The sequence below is a fragment of the Athene cunicularia genome (assembly GCF_003259725.1).
Source record: "Athene cunicularia isolate RWA chromosome 2 unlocalized genomic scaffold, athCun1 chr2_part1, whole genome shotgun sequence".
In the NCBI taxonomy this organism is placed as follows: Eukaryota; Metazoa; Chordata; class Aves; order Strigiformes; family Strigidae; genus Athene; species Athene cunicularia.
The window spans coordinates 115246223-115270542 of NW_020799095.1; the positions used below are offsets into that span (position 1 = coordinate 115246223).

A 24320-nucleotide genomic window follows, 5' to 3' on the forward strand; every position below is an offset into this window, starting at 1 on the left:
CTAGTATTAATAACTAAACAGATGGGGGGAAATGGTATATTTTAAGCAAGTATATGCCATAAACACAACAGCTGGCCATGATTTCTATCTGACTAAGGAATATTTATCTACTAATTATGAGAAATACAAAGAAGTACTGATCAGAGAGAGGCTGCTTGTGGGAGAGCTGAGCACATACATGACCAATGTGATCAAGCAGTGCCCATTTATTACAGCTAAGAAAGCCCTTTTATAACGTTCTCCCACACATGTGAGTAACATGCAGTACAAGTCCTCAAGATTGGACAGTTAACTTAGCCCGTGCTTTAAACCTTATGATTGGATAAAAAGTGCCACATCAGCCTTGCCAGGCTTCCTGCCTTGTGTAACTTCCTCTTCCATCCCTACCCCTTCCAGGGGTTGTTTGTCTCCTCGAGTTTCTCCCCCCTCATTCAGGGTCACATCCTTATCGCATTCTTGGTCAGGCTGAGGCTCTTATCAGTCTTGTTCTCACGCAGGATTGCTCACATGTCCATTCTCTCGCAGAAAGTCCTCTTGAATCCCAACAGCTGCTGATTTTGCAAGAAGGTCATAGATTAGACAAAGTGTATTTCAAACACTGAAGAGTGGGAAAATATTTACTTTAAGGAGAAGGTCTACTGAAAGAGCAAGATGTAAACTGTTAGGACTGTTCAAACAATAAGGCTTGCCATGCCCTATACTTTTTCAGATGGAAGACCTCAGAGTATTTTACTCTGTTGCTTTCTTTGTTGTGTCAGGGGGCTTATTACATGTTAGAGTGGAAGTATCTTTCTGTGCTTTATCCACCTGTCCAACATCTTAAGACACATGTGAGAAATTTGCTGGAAGTCCTCATGGATAGGTGTTTTATATAATATACACGGATATGGAGCACACATGTACACGTAAAGAAGGAACTGGATTTACAAAAGTAAAATTAATTTAATACAGAATACTAATAAGAAGATAAAGAAATGCATGATTAGAAAATGGTGAATAATTTTAAATATTTGATCTTCCTTCTCAAACATTTAACCCACAAGATGTACTGCAATTCATTTTTATCACATTCATTATTTACTCAGTAGTTTTACTCTTCAAAATATTTCAGTCATGTTTAGGGAAAAGAAACAAACCCAAGTGACTTGCACAGCCAAATTGCACAACAGGAATGGTGAACAGGAAACACTGTAAATAAACAGGTGACATTCCCTCATGAAAGGTCACCGGTTTTCTGGTATTTGTGTAGTATTAAGGCAATAATTTATAATATATATGTAACATTCAGGTGGCACAAGAATATACCTCAAGTATGATTGGTTTTTTGATCCCTTGAATGCCTTTATATTATATTACTTTAGTTGTCATGCCTGAAAGGTGCTGTAAACTTGAAGTTTAGGGAAAAAATGTCCTTAATCTGTCAAGGAGTCTGTAAGCCAGTACTGGTTCTGGAGGTGAAGGGGAGCAAAACCACAAGATCCCATTTTCATTAATAGCAGGAGGCTGGACGCCTCTTATCCACCTGCACAGTTTTCAGCAGGTGAGCTCACACAGAGTCAGCCAGTCCCGCTGTGGCTCTAGGCATCATGACACCAGGCACACTGGGGCTTTGTAGCTCAGGCATAGCTTGGTCCTAGAAGTCTCCAGTGAGTGCCTCCTCCAAAGCTGGTTTGCATTTTGCTGGCTCAGAGCATCAGTACAACAAAGAGGTGTCCACCTGATAGAGGCTGTAGCAATACTGCCCCAGTAAACTGTACCCCAAAAAAGCCAAGGAAACTGCCAATACTGCAGCCTACTCAGAGTGAGAGGAAAGTTGGGTTAAACTCACTTTCCTGAAGCACCAAGTGAATGCCCTGCAGAGGAAGCTCCAACAGGACTGTACCACAGTGCTGCGACAGCTCTCATTCACAAGTAACCCAGATTTAGCGTACTGTAGCTTAATTCTTCATGGGGAAAATTAATCCCTTGGAGGAGGATTAAGCTACAGTGAACTAAGGCCACTTTATTTTTGAATGGGAAAGGCCACACAGGGATTTAATGTACTTTATCTTACATGAGTTGATTTCACAGCTTTAGTTAATTCATCTTAACTTCCCTGAATTCCCTTGTGTGGACAAGCTTTTTGTCTGCAGAGAGGCTCTTGGAGATGCTTGTAAAGCTCCTCGTGCAGCCCAACCATAAAGCAAGTTGAAATGATTTCTGTGCCTCTGAAGGAGCTTATACCTGTGTAGATACTATTAAATTACCTCTTTCTCAGATGGTTGATCCATGACACCCTTAGAAGAACTATTTTAATTAGATTTTTTGAATGGACCAGAGAAAAAGGAGTTTTCTTAAAACTAATCTCTGGCTTATTTTAGAAATCTCTCATGAACAGTCTTTTCAAGTCTTTCTGATAGCATGAATTGTGTACAGCTGCACAAACAATATTTTCTCAAGCATGGATATGTCTGGACAGTGCAGTTTAATAGGTTTCCTTGTCCAGTGGGATTTTCTTCTTCTTTGGTGGTGGTCATAAGAAAACATTTTTTCTATATGGAAAGCAAATGAGCGGAGTTTCTATTCCTTCATCCTAAAGATCTTAATCTTTTCCTCTCAGTGGCACAAGTGACACAGATCCAGGTTGAGGAGGTTGTTTTTGTGGGAGCTGCTTTTAAAATAATGGCATGATTTTGCTGGTATTGTCCTTTTGGGAAAATGAGTCCGTTCATTTCTTGCATAGTTAATGTGATTTACTGGCAGGCTCTTCTGATAAGGTGTTTCCTGATGCTGATGAATCATAAAGCAGCTTTACTGTTCAGCTACATCATGACACTTCACATATCAAATTAAATTTATACCAAACAGTTCTTCGCTGGGACGCTTTATGAAACACAAAAAGACATCTCTTGTGGATTCCAAAAGCTTTAATATGACTTAATTCCATAGCAGTCAATAAATATTTTATCCTTTTAATACAGTTAGGTGGGTAGGGTGCCCACATTCATGTGGACAAAGTCATGTGAGAACAGAGGTGCTGAACAAAGGGATGTAAGTCATAGCTGAACATCAAGGTCCAACTGTTTTCTACCAGTATTACTCAATAGTATTATTCACCAGTACTGATCTCAGTGGGACTGGGAAAATATTTTAAAACATAATACAACATGAGCAAAAGGGAGAAAGTCTCTTTAATTTAGCTGTTTGTAACCATTTGCACTGGAATTTACATATAAATACAGGAAATGGAAGTAAATCTTTTTAAAATTTAGCTGTGATACCTGTACTTATATACCATTTCACTAAAATCTTAATAAGTATTCAGTGTGTTCTAATGATTGCTTTTCCTCTTCTTTCATGCAGCTGATTGGATTTGTGTATGCCTGTTACGTGATCAGTATTTTCATGGAGGAGGAGGACAGCTGTAAGTACTGATACACACCTCTCCATCTCTGGAGCCACAGTACCTGGGGTGAGACTTAGTCTTGCATTAACTGCCAAGGCAAAGAACAAAGTTTGAAAAATTACAGAATCTGGCATTCATGTACACAACCAATTGTGTTCAAAGACATACTTATTTAGGTACTACCACTTTATATGGGTATCAGGATTGTACTTACTAACCTTCTTCATAGAGGTCTGTGTACCTCTTGTATGAGCCAGTCACACTGCTGAAAATCATGGGATTCACAATGCATATATATATATATTTATGTAAGTCTTTTGAGTGTGTATGTTTAATTTTGAATCAAAGTTCCTGAAGCCATTTAGTCTGTTTTTCCAAATGACAGCTTTTATCAGCAGTGAAGTTAAAGGAGATGACAGATCAAGACATTTCCAGTCTGCAGTTTCACTCTGATCCATAGTTAGATAGACCTGTTCAACATTTACAACTAGACCATGCATCTAAAATGCTGACGCCATTTTCTTAACCTGCCTTTATGAATGAGACCCTTATATACATACCCATATTGTTTGAAAATGTGCACACCTTTGAAAAAGTATTTATCAAAAGTTGTTAAATGGACATTTGAAATAATATGCCAAACATTTTGGTAGGATGCTGTGTGAAAAGAGATTATAAGAACTGACAAACAGGGTCACCATGCCCACATGACTAACACAATGATTGGTAAAAGCAATAGTGAGAATGGGATAATATTGGATGAGCAAAGAGGAGCAAATACAAGAACAGGTCTATTTAGAAAAAGAGACAATGTGATCATGTTAGTCACTTCCTTTCATATATGAGGAGTTAAACAGTAAAATATCTACCACTAGGGGGAAAAAAAAAAAAAAAAAAAAAAAAAAAAAGGAACAAATGCCAATGCCATTTTATGGCTATAGGATAAATAATACACAACCAAATATTTATTCATAAATCTTAACATAGTTGTTTTGTTTCTTCATAGAATAGCACTAGTGGGTGAAATGAATATAGTAGAAAAAAATAATTAATTTTGTAGAAAAGCATTTGATAATATCTGGAAAATCTTATTGAAAACATAATTTAAGTAAATCATGGCTGTGGTGGAAAAGTAGACTTCTTGTTTGAAAACAGTGCGAAGGACCATAAACAAAATACTTTTCCATTGCTACAATCTGTGCAATGTTTGGTTCTCAATCATAATGCAATAGACATCAGCGTCAAATGTATTTTAACACTTTCATTTAGTTTTCTAATAGGACAAAATTATATCAAAGAGATTCCAGGATAAAACTGAGTGAGAAGGAATCATAAGCATGTTGTGCACATAGTGTACTGTGAAAAGGAGCAAGGAGCCTAGACAAAGACTGGTGCTGAAAAGAGAAATATGAACATTCAGAGAAGCAACATGAAATGTAGCTCTTGAGGAAAAGGAAAAGCCCAGACCCCTTCATCCCTTGGAAAGCTAGGAATTGCCCATTAGTCAGGAACTGGCAACACAGGATAACAGCAGAGGACAGCGTGGCAGTATAATTTGAGATGTATAAACAGAGGTTTTGGTCAGTGAAATCCAGAGACGACAACTTTCCGTATGGCTGTGGTGAGTCATGACAGTAGCTAGGGCTTCATACGGATATCTGGAAACTTTGTTTATGAGACAGTTGCTAACTAAATTCCTGGAATAAGGAGGCTTCATTAAATTGTTGGGAAGGCCATCAGACTGATAAGGAAGACACAAACTACAGTTCCTTTAGAAGAATAATAGTGTGTGTACATGCACACCCACATGCAAACACAGGGAAGCAGAATAGATAGCTAGGAGATTTTACAGCCACTGGAGAATATAATTTCTGATCTGTTACTCTGATCCTGAGTCCAATCCAGAGCAAATAAATAGCCCTTTAGTATCTCAGTTTCTGTTAATTTGTTCCTCAATACCCCCTTTTGTTTTAGAGTCCTCTATGCTTATAGATACACTTTAAAGACAAATGTTAACTCATTCATGGCAATCCCACAGATATATTTTAAATGAAGAAACATCTGTGGAAGGCACAGTGGGGAAATGGTTTGGTTTGATAATGAGCTGAGCAGAACAGGACTTATTCTGGAAAATTCACGTTGTTAACTTGCAGCATAATGAACAAAAACTTATTTAAGAGAGAAGTACAGTGGTGCCTCAAAATAGTCAAGTGAAAAGTAGACAGCGATTACATTAGGATAAAAGTCCAAGAAACTGCAGCAAAAGAGCAATTTTATGCATTTTAATATGATGCAGCAGATTGTTTTCTTAGGTAGATGCAGCTATTCTATCATATTTTTGCAACAGTTTGTGCCAAAAAAATCCTCAGCCATCTGAGAGTCAAAACCTTCCTAATTAAATATAATCTGTGATATTCAGTGCATCGTTACCCCAGTTCTTGGTCTGAAACCAGTCAAGCAGACTTAAAAATTAATAATAGCTGCCTGTTTAGCCTCTGTGCAGTGCTTAAATGGATTTTGAGCCTGACATTTCGGCTGATGGACACTTTTCTGAACAGTAATAATGCTTGAGGAAACATTTATTTCCAGCTATTGCTCACCTTACCTACATTTCAGACTGTAGTTAACTTTTACTTAGAAGGAAGATGATAGCAGGTCAAAAGGAATGAAAAAGAAGACATGTAAAAGGCACACTGCTGTAGTGGGGTTAATACCTTCCATCATTCATCCTAATGAAAAAGTCTATTTATATCTCTTCCCTTCATTTTTTCATTTCTTTCTTTGTAGATCTATCAATCTATATAATCCCTTTTGTAGGAACAGAATATGTGAAATCTGTAATCATAAAAGCCTGTCACTATCCTGTTTGTGAAACATTTTCTCCTAAAAATGAACTCAGAAGCCTGTTGCCACCTTGTCAGAGTTACTGAATGGTTTTAATAAAGTGGAGTCTGGAGAAGAGGCAAAATACATTGCTAAAATCATTATTAAATTTCTAAACAGTTTCTGGACTTTTTTGAAAAACAGTTGATAGTACTATTGCTGCTAAATACTAGTTCATAAATATGTCATTGACACATGTTAGAAGTGATAGTTCCATACTGTATGTGAATTTCTGGAGTGGAAGCTGAGTCGCATGCAAATTGCATAAGGAAAAAAGTGAAATCAGAGGGGAAGATCTGACACAAAACCACAGTCATGATTTCAGCATTTATTACAAAAACAAGACTGGAGCACCTAAAGGTCAATCCAAGGAAGCTCAAACCTCTTTTGTGCACAATAAAGGAAAGGGCTTCCATTCACCATGAAGGAAATCTTTTTCTTCCAAATGAAACCACATGAACAAAATTAATAAACAAAAAATGATTTTTTTATTTGTCTCATCCCTATTCTAGTTGTAGTCAGAGCTCAGCTGTACTTTCATAACAGAGAGGAAGATTAATCTGTTTTAAAAAGGAACGGTTTCCCCATACTGTTGTATATCAGTAGGAACCTCCATATGCCATCATTAGACAAATATTAAGTAAAGCAAGATACATTATTACCACCACCGAAAAACTACTGCATTGCCTTATCTGACATATGGCATTACATTTATACACACCATTGAGCATCTGTTGGCAGTAATCAAACAAGAAAGAAATAATTTTTTCCTCACATTTAATTTAATATTTGTAGTTACACAGTAGGTCCAGCAGTGAAAAATTACTTATAAATATGCTAATTTTTGCTAAATGGATGCAAATGAACTAGCAATAGATAATATCAGCAACAGACCCATATATGTGTGATTGATTACCTTTATATATAAATATACAAATTTCCTTAACTAAGGAGTTTTGGGGAACCCGCTACTAATATCTTCACATCAATTGCAATTGTCCATGTGTGTGAGTCCATTTACCTTCTAGAAAAGAGAATTTTATCATAAAATGGTTAATATCAAAGACGACCAAGAAAGGAGGATACTGCACTACACTTCTGCTGGGCAATACAAGAATCAAACATCCCTGACAATGGCTATCCTAAATTACCTCACTGAAAATGAGAATCTATGAAACTTTCCAAACGGCAGCCAGCAGCACAGATCATCACTGAGCTTTAGTACTCACTGCTCTCACCTTTGGGCCATAACAACTTGAGATATTGAAACAAAATGTGTTGTTACTGACCAACGGATGAACATGCTTGACACAGAGTTTTAAAATTACAAGAAGTTTTACTCCCTGGCACTGAAACAGCGCTATAGCTGCCAGGTTGGCAGCATTATCCTGGCTTCGTCATTTCTGTAAAATGGCAGCGACTATGAGAATTTTTGGAAGACTTGAAAAGCAATTTGCATCTTTCTGCTCATCTGGACAAGCAACCCCAAAGCCCAGAATTTTGATATACCAATTTTGGTAAAACCACGGAATCAATTTTCACCAGACATAGACTATACATATTGCCAGGCACAGAATTGTAATGGATCCATAACCAAAATGTATTCATTCAGCTGAAGTGTTCATTCAACTAAATGGTTTTCTAAAAATAGACAAATGTTTATTTTGAAATAAATTTTATATTTTAAATTTTAAAAATCATTATCCTGCAGAGATGAAGAGTCTAACGTAGCTGTCCTCAGATGTGGTCTGCAGACTCACCTATTTACTATCCTACTTATACCTGACTCCACTTTCTCCCATACTGGCAATATAAAGGATAAACCTGTTATTCTAACAATGTTGTATGGTCTTACAGTCCCATTGGTGTCCTCCTATTTATCATTAGCGTTGATGTGTGAATTAACTGAAAATTCATGCTCACTCCTAAACTAAACTAACACAATGAATTCTGAAGTATTTAATGATGGAAGAAATACAGCAGGGACATTATACTATTTAAATTACCACTACATACTATTTCAATTTTTTGTCTTTTTTTTTTTTTTATATATTATCATATATTTCCTGAGTAAGCATTTGTTCTAGTTCCTATGGAAATGTGTGCATAGATATAATGCACGCAACTCAGGGTAAAACCTCTAAGGTGGTGTAAAATAAAAGCAGTTAACGAACATAAATCCTAAATACCAGAAAAAATCTTGATCTTAGGTAAGTCAGTGGCACAAAAATTACAGTGGAGACATGATTCCCCCTTCTTTTTTATTCTGCTTAAAAACCATAGATGAATAATACATCACAGGAAAACAACTAATGCCAGCCTCTGCTTTTACATTCCCCTAGCAAAATATACAAAATAGTCTTAATTTCCAGTTGTAATCTCCATGGACTCAAACACCTTGTCCTAGTTCAGAGATTGTCTTTAAATAATAGATACTGCAAAGTTTATGAAAAGGGAAGTCTTGGCTGTGGAATATTTCTGCCTGAAAGTACCATACATTTCATGTGGAATGCAACGTGTAAGGTTTATTCAAATAGGATGCAGACAAAGTGTGAGAAAATGGCATCATCTAAGTGACATGTGTAAACTAATTCCATTTTTTCATTGGTAGAACATAACTTACTATAAAGTGTCAGTAAAATAACTTGAAGAAATGCCCTTTGAGTTTCTAAACCACTTAGAGTATTTTAATCTACCTTCAGTAGAGAATTGATTAATTACTGTAGGACTGCCTCTAATTTCCTCTTCCTTCACTGAGTTTAATTATGACTTTAAACTTGCACTAACTTGCCTGGCAATAGGTATGAATATAATAGTCAAGATGCCATTTTCATGCAAGCCAGCAGCTCATTTATTTTTTGTAAGAGTTTCTCCAGTGCCTTCCTACAATTCCTCCCATAAACACAAACCAGAATTTTCTTTTCTGAAATTCAGTAGGAAAGAATCACCTAAATCATTACAGCACAAAGAATTATTATCAGATATTCCCCAGAATGTTAGGTGAGAGCAGTAGGGGTGAACACACGGTACAGCTTTGAAATGTTCCTGTGTGGTTGAGAAAAACCCAAGTACCCAGAGCCAGCTGCCTGGCACTACAGATAGCTCAGTAGATGGTACATGGTCTTCTCTAATTCATACATCAAAATGATACTTGGTCATTTTGATCAAGTCAGAATTATCCATTCATTCTTTTTTGTACAAAGTTGAGGAAGAGTTTAGGGGTGTAAAATTTAATATTTAAGATCTCTTTTATACCATTTAATTATGTGAACTTCTAGATACCAAAAGCTACAGAGCTGCATTCAGTCGCTTCCATACATGATTTTGGATTCTGACTGTAGAAATATGTACACATATACATAATGGTTTGAATGGGACTTCAGGAGTACAGGTGAAGCATCTAGAAAGAAATGTATGGAAAGGAAAATATTTTTTATGTTTTATTTGCAGAAAGTACTAACACAATTCTCTGAAAAGAGAAATGTGACAGAACAGTATTATGTCATATATTGGGCAATTTTTACCTGTTTGAATAAATACATACATAGATATATATGTGTGTAGAGGGATATGTATATGCATATAGATGGATATGTATTTGTACATATACATATTTTGTTTCAGATGTAGGTGTATACTTCACTTAGCCTTGAATTGATTTCCAGACTTATAACTAGAAAGGAGAGTTTATAAAGGCTAGTTCACAGCTACATCGTAAATGTCTGTTTTGCAGATATAATTCATGTTAAGCATTTCTACCATTGATTCTGAATACTCAGACTAGATATAAGGAAGAAATTTTTTTTGCAATGAGCTTGGTAAAATTCTGGAACAGGTTGCCCAGAGAGGTGCTAGATGCCCCATCCCTGGAAACATTCAAGGTCAGATTGGATGGGGCTTTGAGCAACCTCATCTAATTGAAAATGTGCCTGCTCACTGCAGGGAGGTTGGACTAGATGACCCCTTAAAGGTCCTTCCAACCCAAAATATTCTATGATTCTATGAATATTATATGCCATATTCCATACATATATACACACAGACACATGTGTATACATAAAAGACAATTAACTTTAAACAGGGATATAATTATAAACATATAATTTTCTTTAAACTGGGTATCATAGCTTCCTTTAAGATATTTTTGGTTTACTACTGTAATAAATAATATTCTTATTAAAATGGAATTATTATTCTGATTAGATGGGATATATTGTTTATTGAGAGTTCCTTGACATTTCTTAGGTCCATGCATTGATTCCTTACTCCGAAAAACTCAGTATGCCCTTTTTTTAACTAGCTGATTTGATTCAAGCCTCTACTTAGCTAATTTAATATTGATTTTGTTTTGGTCTCCACCTCCTACCTCCTTGGCCTTTCTATTTAAATTAAATCTGCTTTTAGATGGATGCTATCCCAACCCTCAGTTGCCAGCACCTTAGCCTTTTCACTAAAATTGCATCTATTGTTAAATCAATCTTACTCCAGCATGCAGCATCCCTCTCCTGAGCTTTCCACTTGACATCACATACAGTCCTAAGTGGTGCCTGTTCCTGTCCCTACCTTTCACCCAGCTTCTCTGTTAAAATGAAACCTCTTTACAAATCCATTTTCCACTTCCAGTGCTAATCTTCTTACTTTATTTCTAAATGGCAACAGCTTTATGTCTGTTTTAATTTGTGGATCTTGAAAAGAAACTTTTCTGACTCTCACTCTTCTGTGTAAATGCCATCTCCCCTGAGTCTTAACTTCCATGCAGATGGGTTATCCTAATTTCTGGGCCTCAGTTTAAGTATTATACATTTCGTTGTTATTGTTGCTTGAGTGATAATTTCCCACTTAGCACATCACACCTAAGAACTCTGTCTTGTAATAACTGCTGCCTTTCGTGTGAGAAGCGTAACGGTGGAGCGAGTGGTGCGCCAATGTGAGGAGGTGGTGTACTGAGCCAAGGAGGGTATATGATTAATCAGGCTCTACATTGGGCTGTACATTATTGTGGTTATATGCTGATAAGGAATCTGCTGATTCCATAAGCTGAACAGTTACAAGGAAGCAAATATTCCCATGGCTTTCTGTTATACACATCTCAACATGCTTGACACACGTTGGCTATTCAAACAACTACTTTGCAAAGCAGCTACTGTATAAATTCAGAAAGATGACTAACCAGCACAAGTCAGTGAAGTACATTGAACCAATCTATACATTTCAGGCCATAGTCAGGTGATTTGGGAAGATGTTTATTTGGTAATGTATACTTTCTTAAAATATGGCAAAATCAAAAAACTCAAATAAGAGTTATCTATCCACAGTTTTGCTCATCTTTGAAAATCTCAGTTCTAAATATCATAAACCTAAAGGCAAACAGCATGTACCAACAAGAGTTGTCAATTTTATTTGGGAAAGGAAGGGATTAAAGTGTTGATTATTGATAAAAACAAAACAGGAGAAAGACCCTTGCAAATAAAGGATTTCTTATAAGAACCTGTCAAAGAACATGATAAAGGAGAAGATATTAAAATATTAAAACTAATTTCAGGGGTTTTTGCTAAACTCTTTTCTTTATCCTGTTGAATGTTTAGCTGTTCTTTACTTCTCTGATATGATCACACCTCCAACCCTTCATAAAAAACCTCTTTAAAGTCTTCCCTGTCATGGTTTAACCCCAGCTGGCAGCTAAGCCCCACACAGCCACTCATTCACTCCCCCACTGGTGGGATGGGGAAGAGAATCAGAAGAGTAAAAGAGAAAATTCATGGGTTGAGATCATGACAGTTTAATAGGTAAAACAAAAGCTGCACACACAAGCAAAGCCAAACAAGGAATTCATTCACCAATTCTCATCGACAGGCAGCTGTTCAGCCATCTCCAGGAAAGCAGGGCTCCATCACACATAACAGTTACTTGGGAAGACAAACGCCATCACTCCAAACATGCCTCCCTTCCTTCTTCTTCCCCCAGATTAATATGCTGAGTATGATGTCATTATGGTGTGGGGTATCCCTTGGGTCAGCTGTCCCAGCTGTGCCCCTCTCAACTTCTTGTGCACCCCCAGGCTCCTCACTGGTGGGGTGGTGTGAGAAGCAGAAAAGGCCCTGACTCTCTGCAAGCACTGATCAGCAGTGACTAAAACATACCTGTGTTATCAACACTGTTTTCATCACAAATCCAAAACAGCCCCATAGAGACTACTGTGAAGAAATTAACTCTACCCCAGCTAAACCCAGCACACTCCTATTTGTAAACCTGTTGTCTATATGTTGTACTTTTCAGATTTCCTAGTTGTACTGTTTCAATAGGCCTAATGATTTCAGGGTGTGGAAGATGCGAAATTTATAGCAAGAAGTGTTATGTTACTAAATCAGGAGATACGGTTTCCCAGCTGGGCCTGCTGGTCAAATAAAATATATCTGTTCCTAGAAAACCTAATTTTCAAAAAGGCTACATTATATATATTGTATTTAGTCTGTGTTGCTTATGTGCTTTTTTAGCTCTATTTCATAACAAGTCTTTCTCTTAGCAGTGCTCTGTGATCTAGGTCATAGCTGGAGTCACTTTAAACTTCATTTGACATTCTTTTGCCTTGAATCAGTAAATATACAGTTGGTTTTGTTAGCTGAAATTTAGTCTTAGTGCATTTGTGTTTTTTGCAATATTACATGTTAGGTGTAGCAAAACCAAATAATGCTATGTGACCCTCACTATTTATATGATAAATCTTATTCCTTGGCATTGATTTCCACTTGTTTTCTTTTCCTTCTTAATCACAACAATGTGTTATTTTGGAGGACTGAAATTTGAGAGTTGCGAGGTTTTCATAAAAGTGTATCTTTTACTTCATCTTTCTTTAGGGAGAGAATTTTTTATGGACAAGGTCAGTATTGCATTATCTTTATCATTAGCAGATTGATTCACTGGTAGCTTCAAAGTGACTATTAATCCTTTTACAGACTCTATTCCTCTTTTGCACATTCATCTTTTTCCTAATATGAAATGATACCAACTTCCTAACAATGAGAAAACCATTTTCCTAGCTATCATGTTTGCTGGCACGCATGATATTTCTTTTTTAAGTCCATCATATATGAGAAGACCACTGCCTGTTATAAACTCCAATTTTATAATGCTGTACATTCTTAGCTCTTTATTCAAAGCTGAGAATGTAGTCACAATATATTTCAGGGGTTTGAGGAGCTAATTTGAGTTGGTGACAGAGATGGTAATGCCAAAATAATTATTAAGAGATTGGCAAGATGACTTGAGGGTAAAGATAGAGCAAGACAAAAGCAGTAACAATATAAGGTGCAATAAGTTTCCCCATTTTCAGAGAAACACTCACAGAGACCAACAAGTACTTATTGTTGCAATTGGATGTGATTAAGTAGTAGACTTAGCAGATATATCCATAACGGCTCTGAAATAGTGGATGATCAGATATCCTGGGGCAGACTGAGGGTACCATAGAAGGACTTGATAGTGCATTCACTGGGGCTAGAGAAGGCTGACATGACACTGATCAACAGAAGGGTTATTTTGCTGGCTTCCCCATCTTGAAAAAATACAGGCAAGAACAAACAGAAGATTAGAGCTTGCTGGTTTGTGCTCATACACAGAGATTGAAAGGAAAAGATTGAGAATCTGGAGATAACAGAAGGAGTTTATCCACTTCTGTTTCTGATCTGTAGACCTGAATTCAGAGAAGGCAGAGTAGGACCACAGGCTTACCTGCTGGGAGGCAGAATGTGGGATTTTCCACTGGGATGAGGAGAGGAAGGCTCCAGCAACGCTGGAGGCAGCACTGTCTGCTTAGCAGAGAGAAAAAAAAAAAAAAAAAAAAAAAAAAAAATAAAAAGGTAGTTGGGAGTTTAAAGAGGCTGAAACCCAGGAAGATGTGTGGCAGGAAGCCTTGGGGTCTGCCTCCTCAAGGACTGAAGCAGACCACTTCCAAGCAAGGTGTAGCTGTGAACACAGTTTAGTTGTAGAGGACAGAATGCATATGATGCCCCACACTAAGGAGCAAATGTCATGAGGGGAAGCACGATTTCTACACAGGATGTCACTGATGGTCATGGGGGCTTTACTATGGGCAGGATGATAAATGAGAAGGAGGATAAGGAAATGGAAATTGCCTCATCTGAAATGTTACACAGTGTTAATGTACTTGATATCACAAAGTGGAAAATATCACCAGTTCAGTATTCTTCTGGAAAAGCTGATACCTGACCTCTCCGGCTACTTTTTATATGTATATCAAGTTCAAGATGTCAAGTCGGTCAAGGTAAAGATGGTAGTTCTGTACCTGGATCCCAGCAAAGTCAGCTACTAATAAAGAAAGGAACGGTCAGGGAAGAAGATGACTCTCCTGACTGACATCAAAAGATGTTAATGGGCAGAGATGTCAAGCAGATTTTAAAGCAAAGATTTGAAAATAGGTCTATAAAGGAAAGACAAAAAAAATTGCAACGTGGGCTGAATGTGACAGAGCTTTAGTCAGCCAGATCTTTGAAGTGGATATGCACACTCCCCTTTATACAAAACACCCAAAGAAAACAACAACAAAAAACCTCAAAAAAAGGCAGAATGAATTGGATTATAAACTAGCACACTTCTTAAATGGAAAATTCAGTTGCTGGATCATACAGAATAGAAATGAGAGGCTTATAACATTTCCTCACTTGCTCTCTGTGCCCATACAGTTGGGGAATCATACTTCCCATCTGAATCTCAGACAAGTCTCTGGCTTCTTGAATTTCAGCAGACTCTGCTTGGCCTCCCAAGTCCTTAGCAGTGCCTTCTCTCCATTGTCTCTAAGGTGCACCTGATTTGCTGCTCCCCATTGCAGCCTCTGCCTGAAGAGCAAGTTGGCAGCTCCTTGGTTCTGGCTTGTGTCCTGTGCGGTGCCATGACCATAGACATGCTCTCCTGAATATCCTTGGCTCACTCCTGTTCACTCTTCATAAGACAAGCAAGGACACAAACACATGAAGCCAATATGTCACAGAGGATGATAGCAGCAAAATTCAGGAACCGTCTTCCATCCCTTGGAAGGTGGGAACAAAAATCCAGAATCACTCAATGATAAAAATAATCCCTCCAGTCCTGTAACTTTTAAAAATAAATATTCTGTTGTGAATGGATGATGTGAACTTCCTTCTATGCATAGAAATCCTTTCCTCCAAATGTCACAAATCTTCTTAAAGGCATGGCTTTATGTCATGTATTTGATCTTGTAAATACTTTGCTCTAGGCAGTTCATCTTTAATTATTCAGTACAGTTGAACACGGTCTGCATTATATAAAGGGAACATTAATTTCACATACTAAAGCATCTGTGACTTGGAGTTAAGGTTAGTAAAAGCAGTTGTGATATTCTTAGATATATAATAACCAGGCAGATATAAATACTTATGTGTTGTCTCAAAAATAAATCATTGGATCATACTGACAAATAACTGAAGGAAAAAGAAATTGGTAGGGATACAAAGTACAACAGGGCAGAAATAGAGCACCGTGGGACTCAACTGATAGGTAAAAAGAAACAACTTGAAGGAACAAAACACCTAACTCATGACTTAGAAATGAACTGTAAGTGGAATAGATCAATCCCACTTGGTCTTAGCATCTGCACCAAACATTTTTAAAAGAATTCTGTAGTTTATAGCACCAAACTCAGCAGAAATATAAAGTCACACTAATATATAACATATATCCCTTAATCAGAATACTAAAAAAGATCAAAGCATAACTTCAAAAAGCAAATTCAGAGTTCTTTGTCTTTTGAAGCCAACTTGGACACGTTTATCATGAAGATCATGTGTTTGGAGGTGTGACTGAAGCTGTAGCAGCCTTCTGTATAGCAGTCTTTACTCTTGACAAAATGAGCTGCCGTTTTAGTGGATTGTCTGGATATGTGTGTGAAAACTCAATGGCATTGTTTCTCTCTTGGTATTGTGTGAATGTAATTGATAGATGTAGTTTCTGGGCATTTAATGTCATTTATGCACGGCTTATTTTTCCTTTGCTAGCTTAATTTGTTCACAAGGCAGTACAGTAACTTTAATGGCAAGAAAATGAGGGAAACCCAGAGCATTCTGCACCAAAAGGGATTAGATCAGAAAGGGTGCCAGACACGGGAAAATCAGTAATTAGTGAAAACAAGTGAGCTAAGATTTTTCACATTTCTAATTTTCTTACTGTATAAAAATTATGTAGAAGTTGTAATTTCTATTGTTTGCAATTTACTTTGGTATATGCAGAGAGAAAGGCTATCCTTCACTGTATTAGAAGTCTTATTCTAGAACTAGCAATAGCAGCTTTAAATACAAGCCCCAGAAAAAAAGCTTTCTTTATTTGAAGTGTTCTTACATAAAACTTGCACGTGTTTTTTTCTATAAATAAATAACAAGCCATTTAGTTATTAGTCATTAGAAAAGTATTTGTCATCAAAATAAATAAAATAAGAAAAAAAATGTAGTATTCTTATTAAAATGTTAGCATTTTCATTGAAATGAGGAACAGAAATAGTGACCTATATAGGAAGAAAACGTCATCAGAAATACTTTGTTTGGATGGCATTGCTGATGAATAGTGTAAGTCATAGCCACCTATGCTGAGAAGTATGGGATATTTGATGCCCAGGATGATTTGCTTTGCCAAATAGATAAGGCCCTGTTAAGTATTTAAGAGACAGTACAATGTAATATTTTAAACCAAAATGGAAACCCGTTTCTCATCAACTTAAAGTTTGCATATGGGTTTGCAGATAACACAATGTCATGAAAAATGGATGTTTGCTGAAGTGTAAAGGAAAGAATTACTACATATTTGCAGTTTAAAATATATTCTTTTCTGATATTAAATTAGTGATATTAAACTTGGGATAAGTATTTTTCCTATTGACTTCATGTGTGATGACTGCACTCTTCTAGGGACTTTTACCATGTACGGGCCAGGAGTCGTTAATGACTTGAAAGTGGTTGGGAAATACTTACTTTAAGAAAAAAAAAAAACATAATCAAGCAGCCTGTCATTTAACTTCAGTAATGGGATGGTATGGCTGCAAATAGCTTTCAAAGGCATGACACAACATTTTGGAAAGGTACTTTCAGATTTTGAATGACTGGGGGTTTGGGTTAAGAAGGTTTGAGCCATTTTTTCCTCCTAATATCTTTTATCTTCCTTATACTGAGCAGTCATATCCTTGGAGAATAAAAAATGTCTAGATATCCAATACTGACATCTTGGATGTCACAACACCAATAAAATCAGGAGAGAGTTCAGTAACAAAGATCATTGTTAAAAATTCCATACCAGTGCCCTTTCTAAGGCAACTTCTGAGAGGATGCTTCTTTCAGCGCAGTCCTGCAGAGAAGCATGGTACTTACATGTTATAGCGTAGGGCAACTTTTAAAACGATGGTATGTCTCACTAGGTGAAGACTAAGAAGAAAATCTAGTGCAAAACCTTAATAATTACTGTAGAACCCTGAAATATTCCCCTTCTAGCTTTTAGTAAAAAAAAAAAGTTTATGTAAAAGGTTGTCTATTAGTAATTTTCTACCACTTTATCCTATTTTGACCTGATTACTGTCTGACAGTACTTTATAGAGACAGAGTAGCAATCACAGTGCCACATATGATTACCGATGTCTCTTATTCTCCCTTTCTTAATTGTCTTGCGCACATTTTCCCTCTTTTAGTCCTCTACAGAAATGAGAAACTATTCCTGGGATACTGCAAAGGAATGTGTCATTCTTCCGCTTCATGACTTGAGGCTTCGGTGCTCAGACTTAGAATGAAAATGGACGGTATTGACTCCAGATAGCTGGGTCAGTCTGCCTGGTTCAGTGAAGGGTGTAAGAACAGTGTGTCTCTTGAGAATGGAAGGCAACTGAAAAAGTAGACCCTAGAAAAAACCCGATGCTTATCTGGAAAGTTTATATAAGCTACTAGTGCAAACACTGGGAAGTCAAAAGTTTGGACTTATGCATCTAGCACTGACCTATCATCAATCCCCCATTTTTGTTTTCTCTGTCTTGTTGACTTTGACTCCTTTTTTTACTACCTGTCACTTACGGGACCTGGTTGCACCCTCCCCGGTTACATATCTTAATGAATGCAATTGCATTAATACATTGCCATTCAAAAAATTGCAGCACAAAGAAAATAATGCAATGCACAATAGCATTTGGAACCCCTTAGATTAAGAAAGTCTTCTGTATATAAAAACACACATTCGGGCAGCTGACAGCCTGCCCCTCTCTTGGAAAGGGGACAGCTGAATGTACCAGCCATTCAAGCCATCATTTATAAAAAGCCCTCATTTATAGAAAGGAGAGGCAATCATCAATAGAATCTAACATATTCCAGACCAAGAGGCTGCAGGATTTACTTCGAATTATGCTATCTGCATATTGCTGCTCTGTTCATACTCTGCACTTCCAGACATGCTTAGAATTTGCCAACTTTGAAAGGAGAAATTAGTAATATACCAATAGGCAGGCAAGCTCTGGCAGCTGCTTGCATAGAGCCTGCCAGCAGGTCAGTAGGATATTGCCAGAGAAGCTGAATTCCAGATGAGAGGGTGGGAAAGGATTTTTTCCACAGCTCTGATTCTTCTGCACTAACTTCAAAGGAAAGCAAATTTTAACTGGCATATGGGTGAATGCGCTGGATTAATAGTAGTAAGGCAAACCTAAATGTCATCTGTCTAGAGAAGAATAACCCTCAAAATTACTAATGACAGTGGATACACTTTCTTGAGTCAGCAGCGTATTGCACTTTTCTCACTCAGGCAGATTATGACAACTGTTCCTCTGATATGGCCTGTGAGTGAATGAACATCATTTTAATGGACTACCTGTGGTGGACAGCCAGCACAGATTTGCACTTCCAAGCCCAGCAGGTAGTGAACTCTAAAGGAACATTTCACACTGGCCATTAAGCATCCAGCATGACCACAAAACTGAGGTGACACAAGGAGAGAGCAATTCCCTGGGAATATGGATCATATTTTGCAGCCAGCTGCAGATAAAATAACTAGCTTCTGCTGTAACCTGCTATTATCTGTGGGGTGCTAAAAAATCCTCTCCCTAGGATTTTAAGTTTCTCTCTGCATGACTGTAGTTAATGACTTGACTCCATGGGGTGTTCCTTGTTTAGTGACTGAATATCCCTATTGCTAACAAGTTGTGGGTTGTTTTTTGTACTTTTTTTTTTTTTTATTTAATGCATAGAATTATAGAACTACATAGAAATTTTTTTGGGGGGGTTAACTTTCTTCCAGTCATATGCAACTTTCTGAAGTTAATTACTGTAGTCCTATGAATCTGTGGCAGAAATTACCCATAATCCATTAACCAGTCAGAAATAAACAAAAGCAATTGTTTGATATCATCCTTAAACTAATGATTTCCCCTTGGGAAACCTATAGAATTTTGCTGTTTACTTTTAGCCAGTTAAACAGAAGAAAGTATGCATCTGAAAAGTTCGGTCAATGTAAAGCTTTAAAGTATTTGATCAAAGTTGGATGTCTAAGATGTCTGAACTGAAACATACATCTAATGTCTTTGTAGCAAATACAAATAAAAATTCAAATTTCTATATTTAATGGCCATTTGTGGTCTTAGTCCTGGATGTCTACAAGATACAAGTGGTGAAAATATCAGGTAAAATCAGACTTCATTTTTAAAACTAAAAGTAACTCATAATTCAAATAACTGATGATGAATCTTCATATTGAAGATCTATCAGCTATAAAATAGAGCACATAATGAAAAATGGCACATTCCATTTTCTTGTGTGATAGAGCAGCTTCTTGCTTTGAGTATTATCTTCACATGACTTTTAAGGTGAATTCAACTTTAATACTATATAACACATCTTGGACTGCAAAAGAGAAAGCCTCAGCTAAACAGGTTTGAGCAGCTCATCTCAAAACTTGTTGGATGGTGCTATTAAATATATTTTCTTTGTCAGACAAAGACATGTCTATGTTGTCAATCATTACTGCATATTGACTTCATTTCTTTCTCCAAAATATTTGTTGATAGAAGGTCTAGTTACTTTGTATTCTCTCCCTGCTTACAGTGGGAGATGATGCTTGTGATTGCTGAGAGGAATGATGTGTCATTCTCAAGGGGTGAATTATCTCAGAAACATGCTTTCTAACTCCTTCTATCACATCTTTCAGTAAAAAACAAAACAAAACAAAACAAACCCTTCAAAGAGCAGGGAAAACTGAAGTATATAAGCATGCAAAAAAAAATATCACTATGGACACAATTTATTTTTAAAAATGAATAAGTAGTTATGACTTAAATTAGACATCTCGATATGTTAAAAATCAACTGTTACAAAAATATATGTGCAAATATGTCTCTTTGTAAGGGTTCGGTCCCATTAGTGCTTAAGTCAATTTTGAGATTTTATTTAGTGACAGCATTCTGAAGGAGAGCTGCAACATGAAAGAGATGCAATATAAAGAGAAGGTGCAGATAGGCTAGGGCTGGCACTCAGGCTGGGCTGATTCTTTAGCTTTATGTCCTGCTCAGATGGTTTTACGGCTAAAAGTCTTGCAGCTAAAGTGATATGATTGAAGTACACGAAGTTCAGTTTTCAGGCAAGCTACCCCTTTCCTGGACTCAAGAGGAGGGGCAACTAAAATCAACAGGAGCATTTCCACAGATTTCAGTGGGTATTTCACCATCTCTTCAATCTCTAAGCCTTATGTCCCCATCCCCTCATCCTGGATGCGCACTCTTTCTTCATTTACCCAGTGCATACATTGCCTGGGTAGGGGTTGTTTCTTATTAGGTGCTCGTACAGCAATTAACACAATGAGGATCTAAATTCTGCTTAGGACATTTGTATATATGCCCGTATGAAGGCAGTTGCTTTCCATGTGGCCAAAGAATCCTAACGTGCCATGAATTCATCAGCTCTGCACAGGTCTGCAAAAAGCCCTTCTAAATCAACAGAAAAACAACCTCTCCATGAACCTGCTTTTAAGAATTCTATGATAGATTGGACACGTGGCTTCTTGAACCTGCTTAAAATCTTACCAAAAAGAACAAGATATAAGACCCAGACTAAAATCTGTTATTTTAAAATCACCATATAAGAAACTAAAAATTTCTCAAGAACAGAAATCCCCACATTATTTTTGACACAGAAATCTTGAAAGTGAAAGGATTCTGAAAAGGTTTCCTGTCCCCACAAGTTCATCCAGAGAAGATGCTGCTACTTTTTCACATTCAGCTCTCACCTGTTTATTCTTAACTCAGACAACACACCTTTGGGGTTTGGTGCTGCATTACATTCCTGCGAGTCCACTGACTCATTAAAGTTTAGGTGAAATTAGGTTCACAAGCTAAACTGTTTCCACTGCCTAAATTTCTGAATACTTCATAAAGAGTTGAAAGTGAATTACGAAATACGTGCTGAGATTGCCCTGAAGAGAAGCAGCTACATTACCCCACAGTGGTTTCTGTTGATGTACTCTGCAGATCCATAAATGCTCCTTTTGCAGGCACTTGTTCAGGAGCGGGCAGATCTGGTCAGCCAGCCACTAGCCTGCCTTGCCAGGCACAGGTGTAAATGCACCCCAAGGAAGACAGAGCACAGAGCCTTCCGTAAGCAGTTTCCACAGCATCTTTACCTACTTGGTTTATTTCTTGTATGCAAACCTGTGCATGCGCTTACTATTTTTTTGAACATAATTTGTCCATATTTCTTTTTCAGTTGACATATTTTCATTTCCATTTGTTCATTTCTGGAACTGTTGTATTTTCAGTTGATTTCATAGGCGGACTTGACACATACTCCTACCGACAGCCCCCCCAGGAACATGTTGAGTTAAAGCCTGTAAAGCCTGTAGGTAAGGTTCTGGTCCTACGGACCACATTAATCCTTCTAACTGGACTGAAAGCTAACCTTCTCCTGAAATAATTTTGGCATCAGGTTACTAATAATTTAATTATATTTTAATTAGAACTTAATTAAAAATTAATTCACATAAAACATGCGAGTAAGGACACTCTGTCATTGATGAAATACCCGCTAAAGCAAGGATTAGTAGATATCACCATGTCTGCCATGTCGTGCCTCGGCTTAACGCAAGGAGAGGCTCTCAGTGAAGGATGGAATTGCTTTTCTGCTGACTTTTTAGCAAAAAAAAGAGCTGGTTTATGGCTGCTGGTGCTGCATAAACCTTAATGAGATTAACCCATTTATGGAAATGCAGAAGCTTTTACATTTGTCTTACTACTGAAAGAAATATGTTTGCTGAAAAACTGCTAGTCAGCTTAAAATCTATCTGTAGAGTTTCACTGGAAGTTCATTAACTCTTTGTCACCGCTTATTTGCTCCCACCATGAAAATCATGTTTTCATAGGCTCTTCCTACTTTGCTACCTAATGTGTAAGTTTGGATGCATATCTATTCTTATTATCCGGAATAAATTCAGATATGGGAAGACATTACTAGTACATATATTTTGGCATAAGTTCAGATAACTTCAAATAGATGGTATTTCAAAGTATTATTGGTAAAACAGAAGATGTTCATTTGGAAATTCTTCTTAGATGCTTGTAAATTGTGGCCTGGATGCTTTCAGTCTTTAAATGTAACTTTGGGTCTTTCATGAATCTTAAATGCAACATGAAACCCATGTGCAGTTAATTGTCTGAAACTGATTTAATGACTTAACTGTATTTTACTTACTAGTTAACAGAATTAACATGGGTTTGAAGGTTTTTCCAGGTGTATGCATGTATGTATGTGCTGGGAGTTTTAAATTAAAGTGGACAATGGCTAAGCAAATGTTTTGAGTCGGCAGTTGACACATGAACTTTGCTTGTGACTTTATTAATTTTTGCATGGTTTAAAATATGTGTTATTAATGCTGAATTTCAATTTGTAGAAATAAACATAAACAAAATTTACTCAAATTTAGTGAGTTGTAGGATTGTAGGATTTCAAAGGCCCAAAAAGTAGAAAAGCCCTTTCTCAGTATGACAGTGTATATTAGAACAGGAAGGAATAGCACATTAAGACAACAAAATGAAACAATGAACAGTTTGATATGGCATTAAGTACACCCTCTACGCTGGAATCTGCATTTTCAGTAATATTTCATTAAATGACGATTTTGTTGCATTTTCTGTGGGAAAGATGACAGCAAAATGGGGTTTTGACCATTCTGAATAAGCTGATAGACTGAAAAAGTGAAATTGGTATCCAGGAGGAAGAAGGCCACAGCTACAACATTTACACTTATCCATAAAAGATTTTAATCCCTAAACCTGCATTCAAGTTAATGTTTAAAATATTAGGTGAATAAATGCTTAGTACTTTCTTAGCAAACTATCTGATTACAGGAGAGGAAAAAAAGATATTTTCATAAAAGACTTATAAATATGTTCCTGCAAAATACGTTCATTTGTTTTACAGTAGAAAAGTCACAGAATCTGAGAACTTGTTCTTTGATAGAAGATTTTGGTTAAGTAGCTGAAAGGATTTGGGGGTTGCTGGTGAGCTTGCAATACTGGAGAATAGATGGCATCTTCCCATTTCCTATGTATGGGTGTTCTTGTACGGCTGGGAGGACCCTCTCTGGCCTCTTTATTGCTGCTAGAAGTATAAAACTGGAAGACAAATTATACTGTGTTTTCTTCTTTATTGATGTTTTGGTTTTACGCTCTGAAAGATACAGCGAGGTTGTTTACCTAAGCAGGAGGAAAAATGCTATCAACGATCAAAGTCTGAATTAAAAGCCAAATTGCTGGAAAAAATTTGAATGGTCACTGGATTGTGCCAGAAATTTGCAGATGCTCATCTCTCTGCAGCACATCAGCCTTCTTTACTTTTTGTTGGATACATTAATCCCTATCTGTATCAGCTATATATAGTCTGAGAAGCCATAGTATCTCTAAGAAATGTGACTGCTGGTATCCGGGCTGTGAAAAACTCCATTTCTGTTCTCTTAGAATTGAACATGAATAATGCTTGTTAAATACATAAAAAGTCTTAATAAAGGTTACAGATCTTTT

The 24320-nt window shown here is 36.9% G+C and overlaps 1 protein-coding gene across 1 annotated transcript in view; it reads left to right on the forward strand.

Annotated features, from left to right (window-relative positions):
• The window catches only part of NKAIN3 (sodium/potassium transporting ATPase interacting 3), a 202129-nt gene that overhangs the window by 175350 nt on the left and 2459 nt on the right, over positions 1 to 24320 (forward strand). Inside the window, exons 5-6 of the mRNA XM_026841466.1 lie at positions 3343 to 3403; positions 22064 to 22147. Coding sequence (XP_026697267.1) covers positions 3343 to 3403; positions 22064 to 22147 — 145 coding nt within the window. The remainder of the gene's footprint in view (positions 1 to 3342; positions 3404 to 22063; positions 22148 to 24320) is intronic.